This window comes from Phoca vitulina, unplaced genomic scaffold (genome assembly GCF_004348235.1).
Source record: "Phoca vitulina isolate PV1807 unplaced genomic scaffold, GSC_HSeal_1.0 scaffold29, whole genome shotgun sequence".
Classification (NCBI taxonomy): domain Eukaryota; kingdom Metazoa; phylum Chordata; class Mammalia; order Carnivora; family Phocidae; genus Phoca; species Phoca vitulina.
In genome coordinates this window covers 10,491,262-10,513,978 of record NW_022589732.1, presented here as the reverse complement: position 1 = coordinate 10,513,978, position 22,717 = coordinate 10,491,262, and the positions used below count along the sequence as shown (strand labels likewise).

General features: G+C 45.7%; 1 protein-coding gene across 1 annotated transcript in view; it reads right to left on the bottom strand.

Annotated features, from left to right (window-relative positions):
- Window positions 1–812: 812 nt before the first annotated feature.
- HKDC1 (hexokinase domain containing 1) overlaps window positions 813–22,717 on the bottom strand; it is a 43,176-nt gene continuing 21,271 nt past the window's right edge. Inside the window, exons 8-18 of the mRNA XM_032423888.1 lie at window positions 21,412–21,567; window positions 20,149–20,382; window positions 19,030–19,334; window positions 16,821–16,966; window positions 16,608–16,727; window positions 13,642–13,737; window positions 13,366–13,465; window positions 11,772–11,955; window positions 9,610–9,765; window positions 4,828–5,061; window positions 813–1,669 (exon numbers count right to left, since the gene is read on the bottom strand). Of these exons, the coding sequence (XP_032279779.1) occupies window positions 1,522–1,669; window positions 4,828–5,061; window positions 9,610–9,765; window positions 11,772–11,955; window positions 13,366–13,465; window positions 13,642–13,737; window positions 16,608–16,727; window positions 16,821–16,966; window positions 19,030–19,334; window positions 20,149–20,382; window positions 21,412–21,567 (1,879 nt within the window). The 3' untranslated portion in view covers window positions 813–1,521. The remainder of the gene's footprint in view (window positions 1,670–4,827; window positions 5,062–9,609; window positions 9,766–11,771; window positions 11,956–13,365; window positions 13,466–13,641; window positions 13,738–16,607; window positions 16,728–16,820; window positions 16,967–19,029; window positions 19,335–20,148; window positions 20,383–21,411; window positions 21,568–22,717) is intronic.

Here is a 22,717-nt window from a genome sequence, read left to right as displayed (position 1 = left end):
TGCTTCAACAAATGGTGACAATTATCACTAGGAATTAAGTACATAAATCAAAATAAAATCAGCCTGGATGATCTGGGATATTATTCTCTTCAGTCTGTAGCCCATGATAATGGCCTCTACATTTTCCAAAGAAATTTTCTTGGAACACTTCATTTTTCAATCATGCCTCCATCTAGTAAGTGTTTAATAAGAACAGCATCTTCCTGGGTTCACTGGAGCAATACAAAAATGTATTTAACAAAGAGCTTTCAGTCTCCTAGGCTAGATGAGAAACACATACGGGCACCTCTGTGATGAGGTAGGAAGTCACAGGTGGTTCGAATTAATGGGTGGGGGGGAGGTTGAGAAAAAGCAAGGACATCCAGTGGGGAAATGGTCAGGGACAGGTCAACTCCACTTAGTTCTGGAGGCTAGAATGCAGACTAATGGGACTGGTGGGGACGGCTGAGTTCCAGTGAGGTAGAAGTCAGCTTGGAAATCAAAAGGACCTCCAGTCAACTTTAGCTATTCAAAAGCAAGGGCTGTAGGATCATGTGGTAAATGCCCAGGCACGAGAAGTATTCGTTCAAATGAGATTTGGATAAACTGTTAAAGGTATTATAGAAGATATTCCACATATTTCCCCCTGTTGGGAAGAAGTCTGGGCTAGAGGGATGCTCTCAGAAACTTCAGTGTCCCTTATTCCACCAGCAGAGCATGAAGTTAGCAAGCGAGCCTCCCAAATGAAATATTGATACCTCATGCAAAGATTCTTAGGAAATCAAATATTTTTTATTCATTTACTGGATTTCATATACCTAACAGTCCTTAAAACAACTACCCACAGTAGCAACACAAACCACATGTAAAATGAAAACAGGTGCCCCACACGGCACCCCTCCCCATCGCACATGCAATACTGAGCAACAAAACCCTACAGGTGCTGACATAACTCACTTTAAGCATGAAAGGATTTCTGCAGGGCTGCCTGGCAACCAACCTTCTTCATCCTGGGGCTGATACTCCCAAGTCTTTATTCTCTTTCCATGTTCCAGGTCAGCATGATGAGTTAAGGACAAGTTAGATTAGATCTCCAGTTTATTACATGAATCCCTATCCTTCTCAAATGTGCCTCCACAGGTGAGGACCCAATCTACTACAAGCAATGGCTGAAGCTCCCCGGTGGGGAGCCAGCCAGCCAGGCCACATGGGCAACAGCCACAGGACCCAAAGCCATAGAGAACTAGCAGCTCCGGCCTCAACTGAAAATTTGCTAAAAGGGGATCTCAGGCCCAAATGCTTTGATTTTACAAGTTGGCCCATCTTTGGCCCAAATATGCGAATCAGAAATATCATTTAATGCCCCTGAAAACAACACCGAGTAACCAAATGCTAGGAGTACCCGAGAACCTGGGGTTCTCTTTCGGCCATCCAGAATGTGAAGTCAGCTAGAAGCTTGCCTCTGGTCCCTGACCAACGCATCTGCCGGAGGAAAGGCAAGCCAGTATCCAAGGCACATGGGGCCCAAGCCCGAGGGGGTTCCTAGTCCTCCTTCTGGGCCTGCTGTAACCTCTTGGCCACAGCAGTGATCAGAGCGGCTCCCTTTCCACTTCCATCTTCGGACAGCATGAGCGTCACATCACATCGAGGTGCTAGTTCTTTCACAGTTTCCTGTAATATCCGAGAAAAGCTATGAGAGAGAGAAAGAGAAACATCATCAGCACTTACATATGGGATCAACATATTTATGAATGATTCCAATCTAGTTTGTTCCTTCCAGCTTGCTTCTCCAGGCTATAGAACGGCTTCCTATACTGCTTGCTAACGAGCTGTTTTAATTGTACCTTTTATTGAGCAGCTACTAATGCCAGAGACTATTCTAGGTGTTTTATATACAGAATATACATATAGTCAAAGTGTAATAAATAACAGTTTTTTGGGGGGTTTAGGGTTTTTTTTTTTTTAAAGATTTTATTTATTTGACAGTGAGAGAATGAGCACAAGTAGAGGGAGCGGCCGGCAGATGGAGAGGGAGAAGCAGGAAGTCCGACGCGGGGCTCGATCCCAGGAGCCTGGACTCATGACCTGAGCCAAAGGCAGACGCTTAATGACTGAGCCCCAGGCACCCTTAAATAACAGTTTAAAAACAATTATTAGGGGGCGCCTGGGTGGCTCAGTCGGTGAAATATCCAACTCTTGATTTCGGCTCAGGTCATGGTCTCAGGTTCATGAGATCAAATCCCACATCCCTCCCCCTCTCCCTCCCCCTCAGCTCCTCCCCCCTGCTGGCTCACTCTCTCTCATAAATAAATAAATAAATAAATAAATAAATAAATAAATAAATAAATAAAATCTTTAAAAAAAAAAAAGAAAAAGAAATGATCACTTGGTTTTTGTCCCTTGGTCAAGTTTTGGTTCAAGAGAGAGGCTTGTAGGGACCACATCAGAAATAAGTGATTCTTCTGGAACCAAAGTAGTGAAAATATTCTTTAACTAATTTTGCTAGAATTAGAGTTCAACTCTACACTCCATAGTATATATCACTTCATAAACAATCCCAGCACAATGGACCAACTTAAATAAAGATGTTTATCCAGGGGTCTCATTTGAGAGGACAAGAAGTTCTGTTTCTACATCCATTTTTATTTCTATAATCCCAATTCTCTTATACCTAAAATCTCAACATTAAGCATATACTCTCTTTTGATAAGATTGGCCTATTTCCTTTAATTTTAAAATACAGATAAGCCTTAAAGTGTTAGGGCGGAGATGTGGGTGACAGAGGGAAAGCAGTGTGAAGTGCTGGTTACTAAGTAGGTCCAAAACCCTGCCTTTTGGCACATTGACCTTGGTGGTTAGATTGGCCATGGGATGCTTTCTGGTCAATAAGTTATGAGTTAAGATTTTAAAAGTCTATATGATTCGGGCGCCTGGGTGGCTCAGTTGGTTAAGCGACTGCCTTCAGCTCAGGTCATGATCCCGGAGTCCTGGGATCGAGTCCCACGTTGGGCTCCCGGCTCAGCGGGGAGCCTGCTTCTCCCTCTGACCCTATCCCCTCTCATGCTGTTTCTCTCTCTCTCTGTCAAATAAATAAATAAACAAAATCTTTAAAAAAAAAAAAAAAAGAAAAGTCTATATGATTCTAGGAAAGTAGTTAAGAGTTGACAGAAGACAGCACAGATCAGAAAATTCAGGTTTAAAAAAAAATTTTTAACTGGAGTGGTGGGGGGTGGGATGGTTGGGGTGGCTGGGTGATAGACATTGGGGAGCGTATGTGCTATGGTGAGCGCTGTGAATTGTGTAAGACTGTTGAATCACAGACCTGTACCTCTGAAACAAATAATACATTATATGTTAAAAAAAAAAAAAGAAGAGAGTAGGAAGGGAAAAATGAAGGGGGGGGAAATCGGAGGGGGAGACGAACCATGAAAGACTATGGACTCTGAGAAACAAACTGAGGGTTCTAGAGGGAAGGGGGGTGGGGGGATGGGTTAGCCTGGTGATGGGTATTAAAGAGGGCACGTTCTGCATGGAGCACTGGGTGTTATGCACAAACAATGAATCATGGAACACTACATCAAAAACTAATGATGTAATGTATGGTGATTAACATAACATAATAAAATAAAAAATTTAATTTCCTTTGTCATTTTTCCATTAATAAAACAAATGAGACAAATGTAAAAATAAATAAATAAATAAGTGATTCTAAGGGGAAAAACAAGAAAAGATACCAGTCCCTTATTTTGGATAAATTAGTCATCATCACAGGAAGAGCTAACGATCCAGGATTACAACAGTATATTCGTGTATATGTTTCAGTGTGATTGGAAATTTTTATGAACTTGTTAATACTTTTCCTCTTCACCAAAACAAAATGTTAAACATTAAATAGGGGCGCCTGGGTGGCTCAGTCGTTAAGCGTCTGCCTTCGGCTCAGGTCAGGGTCCCAGGGCCCTGGGATCGAGCCCCGCATCGGGCTCCCTGCTCCGTGGGAAGCCTGCTTCTCCCTCTCCCACTCTCCCTGCTTGGGTTCCCTCTCTGTGTTTCTCTCTGTCAAATAAATAAATAAAATCTTTAAAAAAACAAACAAACAAACATTAAATAAAAATAATAGCTTTCAAAAAAATAATAACAGCTTTAATGTTGACTTTTTTGTGACACGCCACACACTCTACAGATACTGTTTAACTTCGTCCTCACAACAACCTATGAGGTAGGTAAGATTTTTGTCATCATTTTACAGATTAAGAACTGAGGCTCAGAGAGGGCAAGAAACTGGCCCTAGGCCTTCCAGCTTCTTTTTTTTTTTTTTAAGATTTTATTTATTTATTTGACAGAGAGAGAGAGAGAGACAGCAAGAGAGGGAACACAAGCAGGGGGAGTGGGAGAGGGAGAAGCAGGCTTCCCGTGGAGCAGGGAGCCCGATGCGGGGCTCGATCCCAGGACCCCGGGGTCATGACCCGAGCCGAAGGCAGACGCTTAACGACTGAACCGCCCAGGCTCTAAGTGATGGAGCCAGGATTCAAACTCACATTAATCCTTCTGTCCACTGACTCTGAGCTAAGAAAGTTATAACCAGTTCACACTTGACAAATGCTCTGTGCTGTGCAAAATACTCAGTTCTCATTACCTCCCTGTGAGGTCAGATGGGAGTACTTAGTACTAATCACTTGTATTTGTTGAGCACTTACTCAGCCCTACGAGGTAGAGATGACTACTGCCTTGAGGAGCATGGGGTTCAGAGAGGATGGCGAGCACTCCCACGTCCTACCCACTAGGAAAGAGAGCCACGCGGGCTCCCAGCTCGTCTGTTAGATGCGGTGGGGGCCTCTCTGGGGCACTCACTGCGGGTGTAGCTTGTACAGGGTGCCGTCCACTCCCACGGTGATCTTCAGGTACTCCAGCCCCTGGTCTTGCCTCCTCTTCTCCACGACAGCGGCCAGGCCGGCGCCGTAGAGCTGGGCTGCCCGCCGGGACACGGCTCCGCACACCTCCTTCACCACGATGCTGTCCTCACACGTGCTGTCCAGGCCGAGCTGCTGCAGGATCCTCCTGACCTGGAGGAGGGCCAGCCGATCGCTGCGGGCAAGCAGAGCAGGACGTCAGGACCTGCTTCCTGGGGCCCTGGACCCTGCTCCGCGTGCCTCACAGCCCCCACATCCCTAGATGCCTTAGGCGGAAGGAGGAAAAAAATGATCCAGGCAATGGCTGCGTTAGAGCAGAATGCCACAGCAGCTGGGACTCAAGGAAGCCTGCGACTCCCCCCCCACCCCCAGAAGTCCCACCATCTTTAAAAAATAAAGTGTGGCCCCTCTGGTGTTAGGCGTGTTCAAACCTATTATCTCACTAGAAGCTATTCTTAGATTCAGCAACCAACACACCGGGTGTACGTTTTCAGAAGATGAATCTGAGGTTCAGAGTTGCTAGAGACTTACCCACAGACAGCAGAGAGCAGGGATTCAAGCACATGCCTTCTCACACCAAGTCTATCCTCTCCCCTGTGCATGCCAGCTCCCATTACTCTGGCCCTGTTCACCTGGAGGCCAACTGTCCTTCTACTTAATTTTTCTGATTTTCTGTTTTCTCTTCCCAACTAGACTACATGCTCTTTGAGGGTAAGACTGTATTCTCAATAGTAACCCGCATAGGGCTGTGTACATTCAATGGGGAAGTGAATAAATTAGTTACAAAATACAATCAGCACCTCAGTGAACAGGAACCCACACACAGGACCGTAAGCACATAAGCACAAAACAGAGAAGCACCTGCCATGGGGACAGGCTGGCCTCGAGTCTAGACCCTGATTATCTCCCAGTGAACTCCTAGAGCTCTGGCTTCCAAGCTAAACAAGGTAAAATTATATCCTTGACTGTCTCAAGGAATACATAGGGAAGAAGAATGTTATTAAGGGAGAAAAACTGAGAGATAACCTGTCTGGCTAAACAGTGGATTCAGCAGGTAAATGGTGGTGTAGTCAGAGAATATAATCCTTTGTAGACCCTAACAATGAGCTTGAGTGACAATGTTTAATGCTATGGCAAATGTTCATGACATATAAGTTAAAAAAATAGATGATAAAATACTATGTGCCATATGATCTTGGTTTGTTTTTGTTTTTGAATGTTTGTCTTTGTGCAGAAAAAAAAAAATCAGAGCAGAAAGAAATCTGTTCAGATGCTGGTAGGATTACTGGTAGTTCTTATTTTCTTCCTTTTGCCTTTTTTTTTTTTTTAAATTTAAGTAATCTCTACACCCAGGACACCTGGGTGGCTCAGTAGATTAAGCGTCTGCCTTCAGCTCAGGTCATGATCTCAGGGTTCCGAGATCGAGCCCCGCATCGGGCTCCTTGCTCAGTGGGGAATCTTCTTCTCCCTCTCTCTGTTCATGTTCTCTCTCTCTGTCTCTCTCAAATAAATAAATAAAATCTTTAAAAAAAAGTAATCTCTACACCCAACTTGGGGCTTGAACTCACAACTCCGAGATCAAGAATCATATTCTCTTCCAGCTGAGCCAGCCAGGTGCCCCTTCCTTTTGCTTATGAATGAGTAATATTTGTATAGGATGAAAAAAAGTGGATTTTTTTTTCAGTATGTAAAATAATAAAACCTGAAATTGCTTCCACAGTCTAGCCCATCACAGTTTACCTAGTTCTTTGACGTACATTCCCCTGCTCGACCCTTGGGTCAATCACTGGGGTTAAACAGTAGAGCATTTATCTTCTATAAGGAAAGAAATTGTCATCCAGGGGTGCCTGGGTGGCTCAATCGTTAAGCGTCTGCCTTCGGCTCAGGTCATGATCCCAGGGTCCTGGGGTCGAGCCCCACATCAGGCTCCCTGCTCTGCGGGAAGCCTGCTTCTCCCTCTCCTTCTGCCCCTGCTTATGTTCCTTCTCACTCTCTCACTGTGTCTCTCCCTGTCAAATAAATAAATAAAATCTTAAAAAAAAAAAAAAGAAATTGTCATCCAGAGAGGTAATGCGACTTGCCTCAGGTCACACAGCACAAGCAATCTTAAACTCAGGCTTGGAGACTGTAGAAGCCCAGGATTCCCCCCAAGAATCCCTGTTGCATCCATTGGACAATGTGCTTTGAAATGGGCCACAGTCAGCATAGCACCTCCCATTCCCAACTGGCAGGACATTGGATATGATTTTCTTTTTATTCCATGAAGTTTAAAAATAAAATACCTCAAAACAGGAAACCAAAGCATCCAAAGCAGACACCTTTTGTGTGGCAGAGGCAAATATTTCTGGAGGCATATAGGTCCTGCTAACTTACTCTTGTCCAAGAACATCTTCCTTTTTATTCAGGCAAAAAAAAAGGCAAGGCAAAGATAGTCCATTTGAGGAAGAAACCATTTGCTCCCACAGCAAAAGAGGATCCCTCTGGTCATCAAAGGTGATGACTTTTAACTTACACTTTTGAATCTAATGGGTTGAACCCAGACAAAAAGGATGCTGGACATCTGCTGATCAACATCTCAAAAACACAAAATTGCCGCTGCTGCTACTGATTCGACCACCATCTCCTTAGACGGCAAGATCTGCTCTGCAACAGTCCATCTGACCTCTCTCATTAAGTACACTGCTTTCACTTCTAAAGAGTTTTCCTTTTTTCCCAAAGTGATTTTTGGCTTGCTGGCATCTGGCCATAAAGACCAGTAAAATTAACTGAATGAATGCAAATTGACAGAAATTCCAAATACCAAACTTCTGATAGAACCAGTGCTGGTAGGAAAAGCAGTGAAACTGACATGTTTGTACATAACTAGTGGTGGAAACTGGAACTATATTTTTAAAAGTGTGTCCTTAGGGAAATATTTCTTTTAACCAAACGCTTCTACTCCTAAGGAAATAATCTGTGAGATGCAAATGATAACACAAAAAAGAAATACAGTGGTGTTACACAGAATTGCAGAAATCCATAAATTACAAGCTAGATATCTTATACTAAAGGGAAAGTTTAGGGGCGCCTGGGTGACTCAGTCGTTAAGCATCTGCCTTTGGCTCAAGTCATGATCTCAGGGTCCTGGGATCAAGCCCCATATCGGGCTCCCTGCTCAGCAGGGAGCCTGCTTCTCCCTCTCCCACTCCCCCCTGCTTATGTTCCCTCTCTCGCTGTGTCTCTCTCTGTCAAATAAAGAAAGAAAATCTTTAAAATAAATAAATAAATAAAGGGAAAGTTTAGTAAATTACAGTATAGCAATATAATGTAACATTACGCAGCCATTTAAAATGATAATTACACCAAAGAGTTGAGATGGGGAAGTTTCTCTTTCTAGAAGTATTCCAGCTAGAAAATGTAGGAGTGTTAGTATTAACTTGTCATCATTTTAGAATCACAGATCTAAGCAATGAGCATCAATGACTGCTAAGATCATAAAAGACAGACAGACAGACAATTCAATGCCACCTATGAAATATTCTTGTCCAAACTTCAATAGTGAATCTAACCAGGCATCTGGGTCTTCCTGTGAGTTTGCAAGAAATACAAGGGAGAGGAAAATGCTAAATGCTGTAATCAGCAAAATCTAGAACACAGGAAACTTCTAGGATACAATGACAGTTTCTTCATCAAATATATTCCAAGGGGAAACAAGAGGAGAAGTCTATACATTAAAAGAGATTTTTAAAAGACATATCAACCAACTGCACTTTATGGACCTTGTTTCGATATGGATGCAAACAAAAACCATTATTTTTAGGCAATTTGGAAAATAGAAACACTGGCAGGATATTTTGAGATTAAGGTTTATCATTAGCTATTTTAGATGTGATGATAGTATATGGTTATGGGTTTTTTTATTACTTGTGTTTAAGGATTTTTTGTTTGTTTTGTGTTGTTTCAATTTTTTATTTAAATTCTAGTTAGTTAACATATAGTGTAATATTGGTTTCAGGAGTAGAAGGTTATGGTTTTTTCAAAGAACTAATATTTTAGAAATACATTTTAAAATATTTATAGATAAAGTGACATAAAATGTGAGATTTGTTTCAAATCAATCCAGTCTGGGGATGGGAAAAGCAGGAGTGTATTAACGGACTGAGTTTGGCTGTGAGTTGATCATTGTTGAAGGTGGTGATGCAAATATTAGATTCATTTTACCATTCCCTCTACTCTTATATATTTTTAAAATTTTCGTAATTATTTCAGAATTGTAACTGAAAATTGTCATGTACAAACACTAAGTAAACAATATATAGAATGATATGTGTGGTATGATTGCAATTATGTTTACACACATTTAAAAACTTGAAAGGTAATATGCAAAAATCAAAACAGTTATATTTAATCATGACCATATGGGTGATTTTTTAAAAGAGTTTTCTTTCATATTATGGACACATCATCTTTTCAGAAACAAAAGAGGATCATTTTTTAGCCGAAGCTCACTCCCGTGTAACAGTTTAGGAAGCTCAGGGCTCGGGCACGCGGCTGGCCCTTCAGCTGTGTGCTGTGGTCCCTGATGCAGCTAGAGAGACAGAGCAGCTCTAGGAGGAAACCCCTTGCCCAGCCAGGCTCTTACTGTTTTTATTTTTAAATCTCAAGTCTGCTGGACCCAGCCTGACAGTAGCACATCCCAGTCAGGGCCTCTCACACCGAGCAGGTGAACGTGATCCCACATCACCTTTCAATCTGGGACAGGAACTTGGTTTCAAAGATGCCCCTGGTCCGGAGACGCTCTGAAATCTGCCCGCGGAAGAGGAGACCCTGCTTGGTCAGGTCAATCAGGATCTGCCGCACAATCTCCCCCAGGTACATCCCACTGGTCATTTTCTCGTATCTGTTTGGAGAATAGGGATAAGGTTGACACAAGCAGGAAAATCAGCACTGGTGAGTGGTTCACAAAAGGACCTTGGGTCTGGGTATGGATGGCATACCACTGGCATCCAACAGCTGCCTGGTTGGAGTGGTTCAGAGTGGGTAGTAGGCCCAGAGAAATGCAATGCAGAAGTCTGTGCGATATGGGACAGCCAGTCTTTGGAGCCCTGTTGACCGGGAAGAAGCCAGGTCCCAGCGATGCCCCGTACTGGACGCATGAGCGAGCACAGTGAGCCATCATTCATAAAACAGAGAGCAAAAGCTTGATCTCACAAGAGTGTCGGGAGGCCAGCATCTGGTACACAGCAGTCACGGAGCAAAAGCGAGTCCCTTTCCAGGTCCCAAAGCCAGTTCTCCTTGGCTTTGTATTATAAATCTGGTTTACTAGATTCCCCTTGGCTTTGTAATTGAAGAAATCTGTTCCATTAGAGATGCTGCTTCATGAAATACTCTACTTAAACCGCACACACCAGGGGTTCTTTAAACATGTTGGAAGGGAGCCAAGCCCCCCTTTCTACCAGGCTGTGAGCTCCACGAGGGAAGGAGCAAGAGGAAAAGGGACTTTGTAACCAGCAGGCACTGAGCAGGCACTGTGCACGGGCATGAGAGACAGCGTTACTAACAGTGATGAGGAGCTGGACCACCAAGGCCTGTAGGTCAAGTGGGAAGCTGCGTCTGAGACTTGTGTGCTGGACCTGTATTCGCTTTACTGCTCAGGACCTCAGCAGTCTAAGGAACCAATACTCAAATAATAGTGACAGCGAAGCAAACTCAAATGTGTTGCCCCCTTAAACTCTCACTCTAAAAATGTGAGCCTCCAATGGATTCAGACACAAAACTAAGTCAGAAGGCACTTACCCCTTGAGAAGAGCCATGATGCTCGAATGCCCCAACTTGGGATTCAGAGATAAGGTCCCTTCTTTTTGGAGCAACACCTAGTTCAGCTGGGCTTCCCACAACTCACCTTCCTTCCAGCTATGAAGGCTAGTGTCAAAGGAAGACCAAGGACCATTAAGGCTGGTCCTGGCCTTGCCCAGGTATCTTCCTGTACAGGATTGTTGGTTCCACAGTTACCAAGGCATCTGTGGCCCACATATCCCATTACATTTCCTATCTGTTCAACTTCGCCACTGGGATATCATCATCATGATAAATCTATATTTTCATCTTATTTTATATACTAAGACACTGAGTTTCATTGTGACAAAGACCATATGGCCTGATAGTAAAGCATTTACAATCTGGTCCTTTAAAGAAAAAGTTTGCCAACACCTGCTGTCATGGATGGGCCTGAGTTAATTATCAATTCCTAGCATGCTAACTCTATCTCTACCTACCCCTTTCTCTTTGACTCAAGAAGCTAGATGAGAACACAAGTGAAAATGTACTCAATTTTTTTTTAAAGAATCATTCATTGATTTCAGTATTTTTATTAGTATGGCTGGTAATTAGAATCCACCTCCCCAGTGCTTGTGACCCATGATGGGACATGACATCATGGTTGAGAACCGGTACTCCCATCCACCACCTGCTCGCACTTCCCCACCCCCAGAACAACAGAGGTCACCAACCTGGTAGCCAGACCTTGAAAGGCTGAGGATGTTGACCTCTAAACTGGATCTACTAGCAGCCCATCCCGAGAGGGCCCACTAAGTCAGCATGCCCCTGCTCTGTGACACTTGGCCCACAGTGAATAAACTTGGTGACCATGTCTAAATCACTTCCAAAGCCACCACTGGACCTTATGGTACCTTATGGTGATTAGAAAAAGCCACCCCTTCTTTCTACTTCTTGGAAACTTGTCCTGTATTTTGCTTTTGTTCCAATAAGACACTTCACTGACCTCTGATGGGGAATAGTAATAAAAATACAAAGCTATAGCAGCTATGATATGAATATAGTACCCCCCCGATCTGATAAAGTCATACACTGCACAACCACATAAATATACACATCCACCCTCCTCACCTCTGTTTGCCAGGGTTCAAGGACCCCTCATCCACCTTCTTGTCATATCGGGTCCAGATGTCGTCTATGCAGCCGTTATCTCCAAATGCTCCCCACTCCGTGTTAATGCACATCTTCCCTTCGTCCCCTTCCACCAGTTCAATGTTCCTCATCTCCTCCATGTAGCACATGTTGCTGCCTGTTCCTAAAAGGAAGCATGGAGGGACTTTAGACTTCAAAAACATCACCAGGTCCTAAAGAGGCAGAGGGGGGCAGCGGAGAGAAATTTAGGCTTGAAGTCAGGTATGACTGGGTGTGAATTCCAGCTTTACACTCGTAACTAGGGGACCATAGACAAGTATCTCATCTTTTAGAGGTCCAATTTCTTCATCTGTAAAAAGGAAATAATACCTGCCTTATAGGCTTGTTCTAAAGAAAACAGTGAGATGCTTCCTCCACATAGTAAGTGGTGCCTGAGAGAACACCATCCTCCCCCTCCTCGTCACCACCATCACATTACATCACCATCACATTACATCCTCATCCTCACCATTACTGTTAAGCTATAGGTACACAAGATGGGCTCCCAAGTAGTCACAGTTAGCAACCAGAGCTAGAAGGGACCATGAGGAATTATCTAGTCTTGGAGAGGTAAACATTGGTATCTGTAGGCCACTTTCTTTCTCCTTTGCCCCTGACCTGGTCTCAGAACTATTCTCAGTGCAACAGTCCAGGCAACTATTACATGCAATCAAACAAATCTCACCCCTTTGCCCTCCTAATCCTAGCCCCGCCCCCCCAACAGATGAGGAAACTCAAGCCCAGGCAGAGTAAGTAACCTGTCCATTGTCACAAAGCAGGTAAGAGCTACAGTGAGATGAAACCTCTTAGTTGGCATTGGAGGTGTCTCACTATATCCCCATCTCCTTGTTCTATCCCCTGCTCACCATCGGGAAGCCCAGACAGCCAACTAGAACAACTTTCCCAGATTCTGTCATTACTAACCTGTGCCTGTCCCTTGGAATGCTCATCTCCATCTTCACCTGTTCAAATCCTACCCATCCCCTCACCAATTAGAGAGTCAGCCCCCTGAAATCCACCCTTGCCCTTAATCACTGCCAGAATTCTCCCCAAAGCCCCTTAAATGCCTATATCACGTGTCAGGCCACTCCCTTCCCTTCTAGGTTTATTTCCAACTCTCCCCATCCTGCACACCCACAGCCAGAAGAGGTCAGTTAACAGAGGAGGTGTACATTGGAGCTGATGAAAATCAGCCCCAAAACAACAGTGGTCTCTTTCCAGTCTGGATAATCTACCCTAAGGCCCTAATTTGAAAACCCCTCTTTCTACGCTATTCTCCTTCCTCAACAAAAGGACAACGTTGGCTTAGGACCCTTAAGGAGAAAGATATGAAGTAAAAATTTAGAAATTAGGAGACCTGGAATCCTAATCTTAACTCAATCTCTGCCTTGGACAAAACTGGCTTTAGAAGCTCTGTGTAATGGAACAATGCTCCACCCAACCCCACCCCCACCCCCGGCCCCACACTATGTGAAAAGGAAACCACCAAAAGATCAGACAGGAGTAGGCTAATGGGACATGCCTGACCACTTACCTGCAATCAGGCCAATCTCACAATTAGGATCTTCATAGCCACAGGTCATCATGGTCCCCACTGTGTCATTTACAACTGCAACTATGTCCAGGTCAAACTCCTGCAAAGGGAGTAGCCATACTATAAGTAGGATGTGCACGCCAAACAGGCTCAGGCGGGGCATATCAGCCCAAGGGGGGCAGAGACCAGAGCCATAGGAATGGGCACAGGATGGCAGAGCAAAGGGGCCTGGGAGAAGGTGCAAGGTTGGGCATGAGCCTCAACACCATAACATACATTTCTCCTCTTGATGGCTTCCCTGAGCATGTCCACCATGTCTTCCCCTTCACAATCAGTGGCCTTGAAGCCTTTGGTCCACTCAATGAGTGTTCCCTGAAAGAAAGGAGAAATTTATTTGAGCAATAGTTTGCTGGGACCACCACCCTACCTCAACATCAAAGAGATGCAAAGTGCTGTGGTCGGCTGCTAGTCACTGGGCCTGGATCATAGTGATTCTATGTCTAATTCGGCCAAGGACAGATTAAGATGTGATGAAAGATAAAAGCTACAACATGTCCATCAAAGCATGGTTCCACAATGAAAAACTAGAGGCAGCCTATCATTCCAATGATATAGATCTATTATCTTGTGCATCGATACAGGAAATGTTAAACAGTTATAAAAAATCAGGCTGTCAGGGATGCCTGGGTGGCTCAGTCTGTTAAGCGTCTGCCTTCGGCTCAGGTCATGATCTCAGGGTCTTGGGATCGAGTCCCGCATCGGGCTCCCTGCTCACCAGGAAGTCTGCTTCTCCCTCTCCCTCTGTCTCTTCCCCCTGCTCGTGCTCTCTCTCTCAAATAAATAAATAAAATCTTTAAAAAAAAAAAAATCAGGCTGTCAGAGAACATTGACTCTTAGAGAAAGATGTTCACCATACACTGTAAAGTGAACACAAATTAAACAAATACAGACATTATTCTTTTAAAAACCACACAGACACACGCACACGTGCACACACACACACACATACACACTCATATGCAGAAAAAGGTGTGCAACAATACCCACACCAGGAAGTTGACAGGGTTCTTTCTGGGTGCAAGATTATGGGTGCCTTTTAGTCTTTCCTTTTTGTGTGTCCATATTTTCTAGTTTTCCCAAAGTTCACATGTATAATTTTTATAATACTGAGAAAAAGTATTTTTCATTTTTTTTAAAAGAAAGCCCAAGATTACATTCTTAGCCGGAGGCAGGAGTTAGTCTAGCCTCAGAATCCACAGCCTAGGGCCGGGGGTGGGGTGAGGGCTGGTCACGCTGGGGCGTCTAGGCCCGGAGAGCTCCTGGGATAGGGGAGGGGGCTAGCAGTGCCCCCACCCCCGTGGGCTAGATGGCCATCTCACCCTGGGGCCCTCGGCCTTGGTCTCCCTCCTTCTCTCCACAGTCCTTGGGAGGTTTGGCTCCCTCGTTCCTTCCCTGGTGGATGTATGTAGAACATCAGAGATTCACCCCCAGTTGAAAATCTTTCGTCTTAGTTGCAATTACACAAAAATAATATTTTTTGAAAGTCTTTCTTTTTGCTCCCTAGCCATTGTGGCTTTGCTCCCAGCTGTCCGTTTGTCTCCCCCTCCCTCTTAACTGTGTATCCATGAATCTGTCAGAACCCCTGGGAGAGGCCTAGAGACCCGGTGTCCTGGTCAGGAGGAGCGGCTGTGCCTGGGCATGCACGGATCATTCAGGACTGTGGACAGCGGCACACGGCTGTCTGAATGGTGTATTAATTTTTAATGGCAGCAGTCATACAGTGATATGTCGCCCTTGTAAAAAATTAAAGTGTTACTGATAAGGACAAAGTCCCCTTTAACTCACCATCCCCCCAGTCTGAGAGGTAACCTCTACTATCAGGCTGATAGGACTCCCTCCAGACCCTTCTCTCTCCATTTACATGTATTTTAAAATAAATTCACACTGTGTGTGGACTACTGTAATTTGGTTTTCCCACTTAATAATGTATCTTCTAGACCTTTCCGGGTCAGTTAATATGGATCTGCCCCCTCCCTTCACTGAGTGGAATATTCCTCAAATATAACTGCATAGAAATAAAAAATACCTATGAAATAAGTACTATTTTATCCCCGTTTTTCAAATGAGGAAACGAAGGTCCAGAGAGGTTAAATAATTTGCCTCCGGTCACACAGTCAGTAAGTGGAGAAGCCAAGATTCGATGAGCTTCCAGACCCAGGCTCTTAACCACCGCGTTCACTCTGCTGCCTCCAGTCAGGTGGGCGGTGTCTGTGAGGCACTTAGAACAGTGTCCGGCACCGAGCACGCACTATGCATGTGCCTGGTAAATGCAGATCAGGTAAGTAATTCCTTATGATTGCTCTACCAGAGTTTCTTTAGCCATCCTCCACTGCCATGTGAGCGATTTCTCATGTTTCCTTATCAAAAAGGGGGTGCTATAGTAAACATCCTTGATCACTCCTTCTCGGCGCACGTTTGAGAAATGGAATCCTAAGAACTGGATCTTCTGGCTCTTAGCATTCTGGCATTTTTAATTTTAAGAGAGCCAGCCGTATGACCAGATAATTCAGCCCTTTGAACCCCTCTCTCCCCATTCTCTGAATAATAGGGTGGGAAGGAGCTGCTTGCATTTGTGTTTCCATGGTGTTCTCAAAGCCCTGAAGATATCTGTTCCAGTTCTGATTTTGTACCGACCCATCAGATGAGACCTGCGTGGCTTGAGTTTCTCATATGCAAAATGAAATGGGATAAAAAATAGACTGTAACGCATACAATAAGAATATTATTTCTTGATTTTGGGGTTTTAATTATATATATGTAGGTGTACTGTGTATTATAGCCAAGATGGTTCCAGGACATTGGTTCTGGGTCCTGGTTTCCCCAAGGGTAAAGTGCAAGAGCCTGGGCTCTCAGGCCGGTGTCCTGGGTTGGAACCTTCCACCACTGTTTATAGATGTGGCAACTTGGACAACTGACTCAACCTCTCCGTGCCTCTGTTTTTCTTAACTACAACGTGGCAATTAAAGATAGTGTGTATACATACAATGAGCTATTTCATAACAATGAAAATGGAACATAAGAAATAGAAAATATTAAATGGTTCAAATGCTTAGTTATGTTTCCCCAGCTGCCCTGAACCTGAGACCCTTAAATTAGGCAACAAACAGTGACCCAGAGGTACTGCGAGGTTCCTCTGGTGGACAGTGCACCGGGCTGTCTGGAAGGCTGTTGGGCTGTCTTACCTTGTTGATGCTCGTCTGCCTGCAGGGAAATGAGAACGTGAAGCCCAAAGGCAGCTGGGCTCCCTTGAGGCCCATGTAGTCCAGGAAGTCAGCGATGCACTGCACAATGTGGTCGAACAACTGCAGAGAGAGAGTAGCAGTCATCTCAGGCCCGCAGCGATATGGGGGGCAGGCCAGCACCTCGGGCACAGAACTCCCCCGCCCCGCCTGTACCTCCTCGCCGGTGCCCTGCATGATCTCCAAGGGGATGGCAAAGATCTTGTTGTACATTCGCACCGACCTCCGTCCACTTCTGATCTTTACCAGGAGGACTCGGAAGTTGGTTCCCCCCAGATCCAGAGCAAGGAACTTCCCTTTCTCTGTGGTGGAGAAAGTGGGAGCTGCATTCCACCAGCACGCACAGAGCAGGGGCTCATGTGGAGGCACTGAGAGGGAGAGGAGCCGCCAACACAGAGCAGACTCAGAGCCTTCTCCCTTGGGGCTCCCAAGCCAGAGGAGCGTGGGTCACCCAGCACAGCATCCCAATGCTGGACGGGCACTTTGAGCCTGTCTGAGGCCAGCCTGCTTTTCTTGGTATCTGGTAAAGTCTACGTATGATACTGAAGCTCAAGGAGCCTCTGAAGATGAATCCAAGTCAGGCTACACTGACCGCAGTGAAATCTGGAGAATGTTTCCATCTTATCTCTATGGCCCACAGGAATTATTCACCATGAGCATGAAATGATTCTTCCTGCCCCATGCTCTTCCCATTTGTGGATTCCCACACCTGCTCCTGACTCATAAGAAGCCATGTCGAGGCTGATGCCCCCCACTATCATCCAGGGCCACCCCAATAGTATCTCTCATTTCTCTGACATAGCAGAGCATCAGAGTCTGTCCTGTATGATCTTTCACCTTGCCCTCTGCCTCTCTCACCCTGTTCTGTCCATAGTGGTTATTCTGCTGTTTCTTGAATTTGCCAAAGACATCACTCCCAGCCAGCTCTCTAACCCCTTCTCCTGCTCTATTTTTCTTTGTAGCACCTGCTGCTACATGGCCTCATATGGCATTTATTGTCTGCCAGCCCAACAGAATGTAAGCTCCACAAGGGTGGGGATTGTGTTTTACTCCCTGCGCTATCACCCTGCCTGGACCAGAGCTTGACATATTGTAGATGCTTAATGGAACTTTGAAAAATGAAGGCAGGGGCGCCTGGGTGGCTCAGTCGGTTAAGCATCTGCCTTCGGCTCAGGTCATGATCACGGAGTCCTGGAATTGAGCTCCATGTCAGTCTCTCTGCTCAGCAGGGAGTCTGTCTCTCCCTCTGCTCCTCACCCTGGTCTCCTGCTCTCTCTCACTCTCTCTCTCAAATAAATAAATATTTTTAAAAAATTAAAATTAAAAAATGAAGGCAGAAGGATGAAAGGAATGAAAGAATAAACACTTGAACAGTGTCTTTTACTGCTCTTAGTTTCTTTCCCATGTAGACTCGAAGGATATTGGCTCCGGAAAAGATCTCTGTTGTTGAGAGACCCCAAGTGCGGCTGTGCGACCTTGAGTATGTCATCTGACCTCTCTGAGTCTCAGTTTTGGCAGCAATAAAATGGGAATCATTTTTTCTTTGTGTAACATACAAAGTGGTTGTGAGGATGAGATGAAATTAAACATTCCAAAACAAATTACAAGATATAAAGCATTTTACAAAGGTCATTATTTCCAGGTGAGGCTCCTGAGGTTCAAAGAGGTGAAGTCACTTGTCTAAAGACCTGACCCCGTTGTTTAGTGGCTCCTCTTGGCTGAGCACAGGGAAGAATCAAGGATCAGAAAAGTCAGGGGCAGAAAACAATGAGAGCAGAGAGGAAGAGCCAAGCGCCAGGAGAAGAGAGAGAGGGAAGCAGGCAGGAGACAAGCCAGACGAGTCCAAGTATCCAGATGGCAGCTCCGGGGGACAACACCTGGGTCTTCTGTTTGCCAGCAGCGTGGGGTACACGGCATGTTCTCAACTACGCAGGCACGCGCATGTAACCTCACTTAGGTATTCTTCCATTGCAAATGCCTGGGATCCACCAAGGCAAACCGATTTGGAAGGAGTACTGACCTCCTACCTTACTCCCCCTCCCTCCATTACAGAAATGAATCCAAGGCTTTTAAAACTAAAAACCTGGGGTGCCTCTGTGGCTCAGTCAGTGAAGCATCTGCCTTTGGCTCAGGTCATGATCCCGGGGTCCTGGGATCGAGCCCTGAGTCGGGCTCCCTGCTCAGCGGGAAGTCAGCTTCTCTCTCTCCCTCTCCTTCTGCCCCTGCTCGTGCTCTCTCTTTTTCTCTCTCTCTCTCAAAGAAATAAATAAAATCTTCTTTTAAAAAATTAAAAAAAAAAAAAAAAAAAAACTAAAAGCCTAACTGGATTGAAGGAGTTTTGATGGGAACTCTGGGCGCAGCCCACCTGTGCCATCCGGCATCCCGCAGACGTAGGTGGGCAGCATCTTGACTGTGGCCATCAGGTGGGTGTCCTTTTTCAGCCCGTACTCAAACTCAGTCCGCATCTTGCTCTGCACATCCATAAGCTGCTCTCGAGTCAGCCGGAACAAAGCCAGCACCTCGTCGATCTGCTTCCGTTGGGCCTGCACACGGGAGGCCACCGCGGTCACCATGGCAGCCCCCTTGGTGCTGCCACTCTCCGACAAGAGGAAGCGGACGTCACAGTTCGGGACCAGTCTCCTCACCACCTTGTGCAGGCGTTTCGGGTATCTGAAGGCAGGGGCGATGGCAAAATATGTAACAATCATAAAGGCCCAGGTCTGGCCCCTGGGAACAGACGCAGGTATAGCAGTGGAATGGGGGTCCTGAGGAGCCTTGCTGGGCTGGGTTTACCCCTTTAGTTGCCGGATGATGATGGGGCAAGGGGCTGACTGGGGGAGGGACTAGGCCAGCTAGGGTAGTGGAAGGGACACTTGGAGGATCAAAGAAGTGGTTATTTTATCACTAATATTTCCATCAGTAGGGCATGTCCACACATAATGTATTGGCTGAGCATCATCTGCGTCCAAAGGGGAAGGGTCCTTTCCCCAGCTCTTTTCATTGTGTACCTGCCTGACTCCCAACACCACCTCTATTAGCTGGAGGGGCTCTCCCACTCCCTCCTTCTGGGAAATTCTCATTTCCCTGCGTTTTCCTACCAGTATCCTTCCTGCGAACTTGGCAACCTCTGCCCTTCAGATTTTTCCCCATCTGTAACTGAGTGTATTTTACTTTCCAATATTAACAGGTATTCAATAGTAATAGACAGATAGCCGGAGGGATAGATGGACAGATGGATAAATACCTGCATGGATGCCCTTCTAGTCAGGCAACTGGGCTTAGCAGAATATCTCTTTAAGAATGATCCCCCCAAATAACCCAGCCAGCTAGATGAATACGGTCTCTCTTTGCCCTGTAAACTCAGCACGGAGAGGAGATGGTTGGTTCCAGCCATACAGAGAAGCAGCGGAGTTTGGAGAGAATGCTAGGTCTCTGTCCCGGGGAGACTTGCTGGCGGGGGGTGTGCGCCCCAGGCAGCACTCACTGAGGGTGTATCTTGTAGACCGTGCCATCCATGCCCACCGTGGTCCTGAGCCGCGCCAGCTTCTTGTTCTCCCGGAGGCGTGTGAGGATGGCTGCCAGGGCCGCTGCGCAGAGGTTGGCTGAACGGAAGGAGACAATGGTGCAGACGTGCTGGACCGCGATGCAGTCGGCCTCCGAAGGCTCCAGGCCCAGATCTGTCAGGATCTCTCTTGTATTGGCGAGGCCTTCCTTATACCTGGCCAGGGGACAGGAATGAGAGGGCCACGTTTCTCCATCCCATGGAAGTTCCCTCAGAGAACCAGCTTTCCCACCTCTCATGATTGTGAAAATAAATAAGCTGGCACATCATGATATAATAATGAAAACTGTATCAAAATGATCATAGCAGCCACCGTTTACTGAACACTCACTATGTGCCAGGCACTCGTCTGAAGATTTGACAGGCATAGAGCGGGTTACTTGTCCACACTTACATAGCTAGGAAGTGCAAGGGTCAGGATTTGAACTCAGGCAGTTAGATCATAGAACCCACCCTTTTAACCACCCTGGATTATTCTGCCTTCCACAGAAACTCAGTCCCTGCCATGCTCTGCACAAACAGATTCTAGGAGTCAGATGTCACTCTGCTGAGCTCAGAATCTAAACTGATTACAAAGCTCAAGGCAATGCCAGGGTTTCTAAGCCAGAGGAACAGGACCCTGAGTGGACTGGAGCCAGCTGCCTTCACCAGCCATCTCCCCATTGCAGGGACCTCTGTGTGAGGCCTCAAATCACCAAAGCCAAGGCCAGTCCCCAACAGTACCAGGTAGAGAAGCCTCTTGTTAGAGCAGGAGTTCTTAACTTAGATTCCATGCATGGGCTTTAATGGGTCAAGGTTGTCCTAATATCGTAAGGAATATTGAGTACAAACACGCATTTTTGTGGTAAAGGGTCCAGAACTTGAATTAGATCCTCAAAGGGGTCTGGGACCCTAAAAAAGCTTTAAGTCACCACTTTGGGGAGAAGGAAGGCAGCAAAATATAAGAAAGGAGTAGATTTCCAACTGCGGACTCCCTGGCCAATGAAACCAACAAGAAGCCACATCAGAGTCACGGAAGGCATTGCTAACCCACCCAGACCTGGGCCCAGGTCTGAAGCTGTCCTGGTGAAGATCGGGATGTATCCGGTCCCTTCTGCTGTGCCACTACCATGAGCATACCACGCCTTGGCTACCCACCCCAACCCTCTGAGGACTCAAGGTGAAGGGACCCAGCCAGCAGCTTACTTCTCCATGGCAGCCACGTGCCGTGTTTCAATCTTGCCCTTAGTGTGGAGAGCAGAAGACTTCTCACCGCTGAACAGGAGACCTGCCTTGGCCATCTTCAGCAAGATGATCCTGACAAGTTCGCCCAGGTACAGGCCGCTGATCATCTTCTCAAACCTATGATTTAGTGAACAGATCAGTAACAGCTATGGTTATGGTAATGTAGCATCCTTTCCCTATGCCCACCAGCCATGGCCCATCGTCAGGACCATGAGCAATGGAAGGACCACTCCATGGCTCAGGGGGCCTTAGGCCCCATCCCAGCCTGGGGTGCCTTTGGGAGCTCACTTATCTCCTCTGGGCTACACTCCCCTCACCTATAAAAAGAGAGAACTATACTAGAGGAGATCTAAGATTCCGTCCTGCTCATGAAGTGCTTGAATCCAAGAATCTTTATCACAAATCACCCCTGGCCATGGGGGTAGCATTCTCATATTAGGCATAGGAATCTCGAACTCAGGAAATTCAGGTGATCTCAAGATTGCCAACCATGGTGTGACAAATCCAAATTTCAGATGCTTCCAATGCCTACACCATGCTTCTGGCCAAGAGAGAAAGATGCTGTATCTGGGAGTTGGGCTTGAGAGGCTCTACAGCCCCAGAGAGGTTCTATAATAGTATAGATGAAATATCCCTGCTACCTACACCTCGACTCTGAATCTGCATCCGACAAGCAATGACTAACTGTTTCCCAGGCAAACAACTAAATATAATTTTTATTCTCCAAACATAATAGGGCACAAAATCAAGGACAACCTGTTTTCTAACCAACTTAATCTATTTCATTAGAAAAAGTCATAGAACTTCGCAGAAACAGAATACAGTCAAAAGAAATCCAGGTTGGGTTTGGGGAAATGAAGTTCATTTTAAGTGAAATGGAGAGAGTGAGGGTGATAAGGTCCAAAAAAATGGTCCTACTTTCTTGGGCCATGACTGCTCTGTGTCACCAGTGAAATGGGTGTGTGCCTGGGGGAGCAGGTATGTCCAAAGCAAAAATTTGCTTTCTGGGTATGCAGTGCTAGTGTTTGAATGGTTTCTAGGAGGTACTTTAAATATTCATTCACCAGAGCTTCTTGGAAAATTGGCCGGGACTAGCAAAATGCACAAGGAGTCTGGAACATTTACTGGGCCAGAAAATAAGGAAGTCCGTAAAGAGTGATGTGAACACATTGAAAGGACACAGGGACCAGCTTGAAGGGGCTTCCATTGGCCAAATGTGAAAATATTTGAGCATCAAAATAAATAATGATAGGAAGAAATGATACCC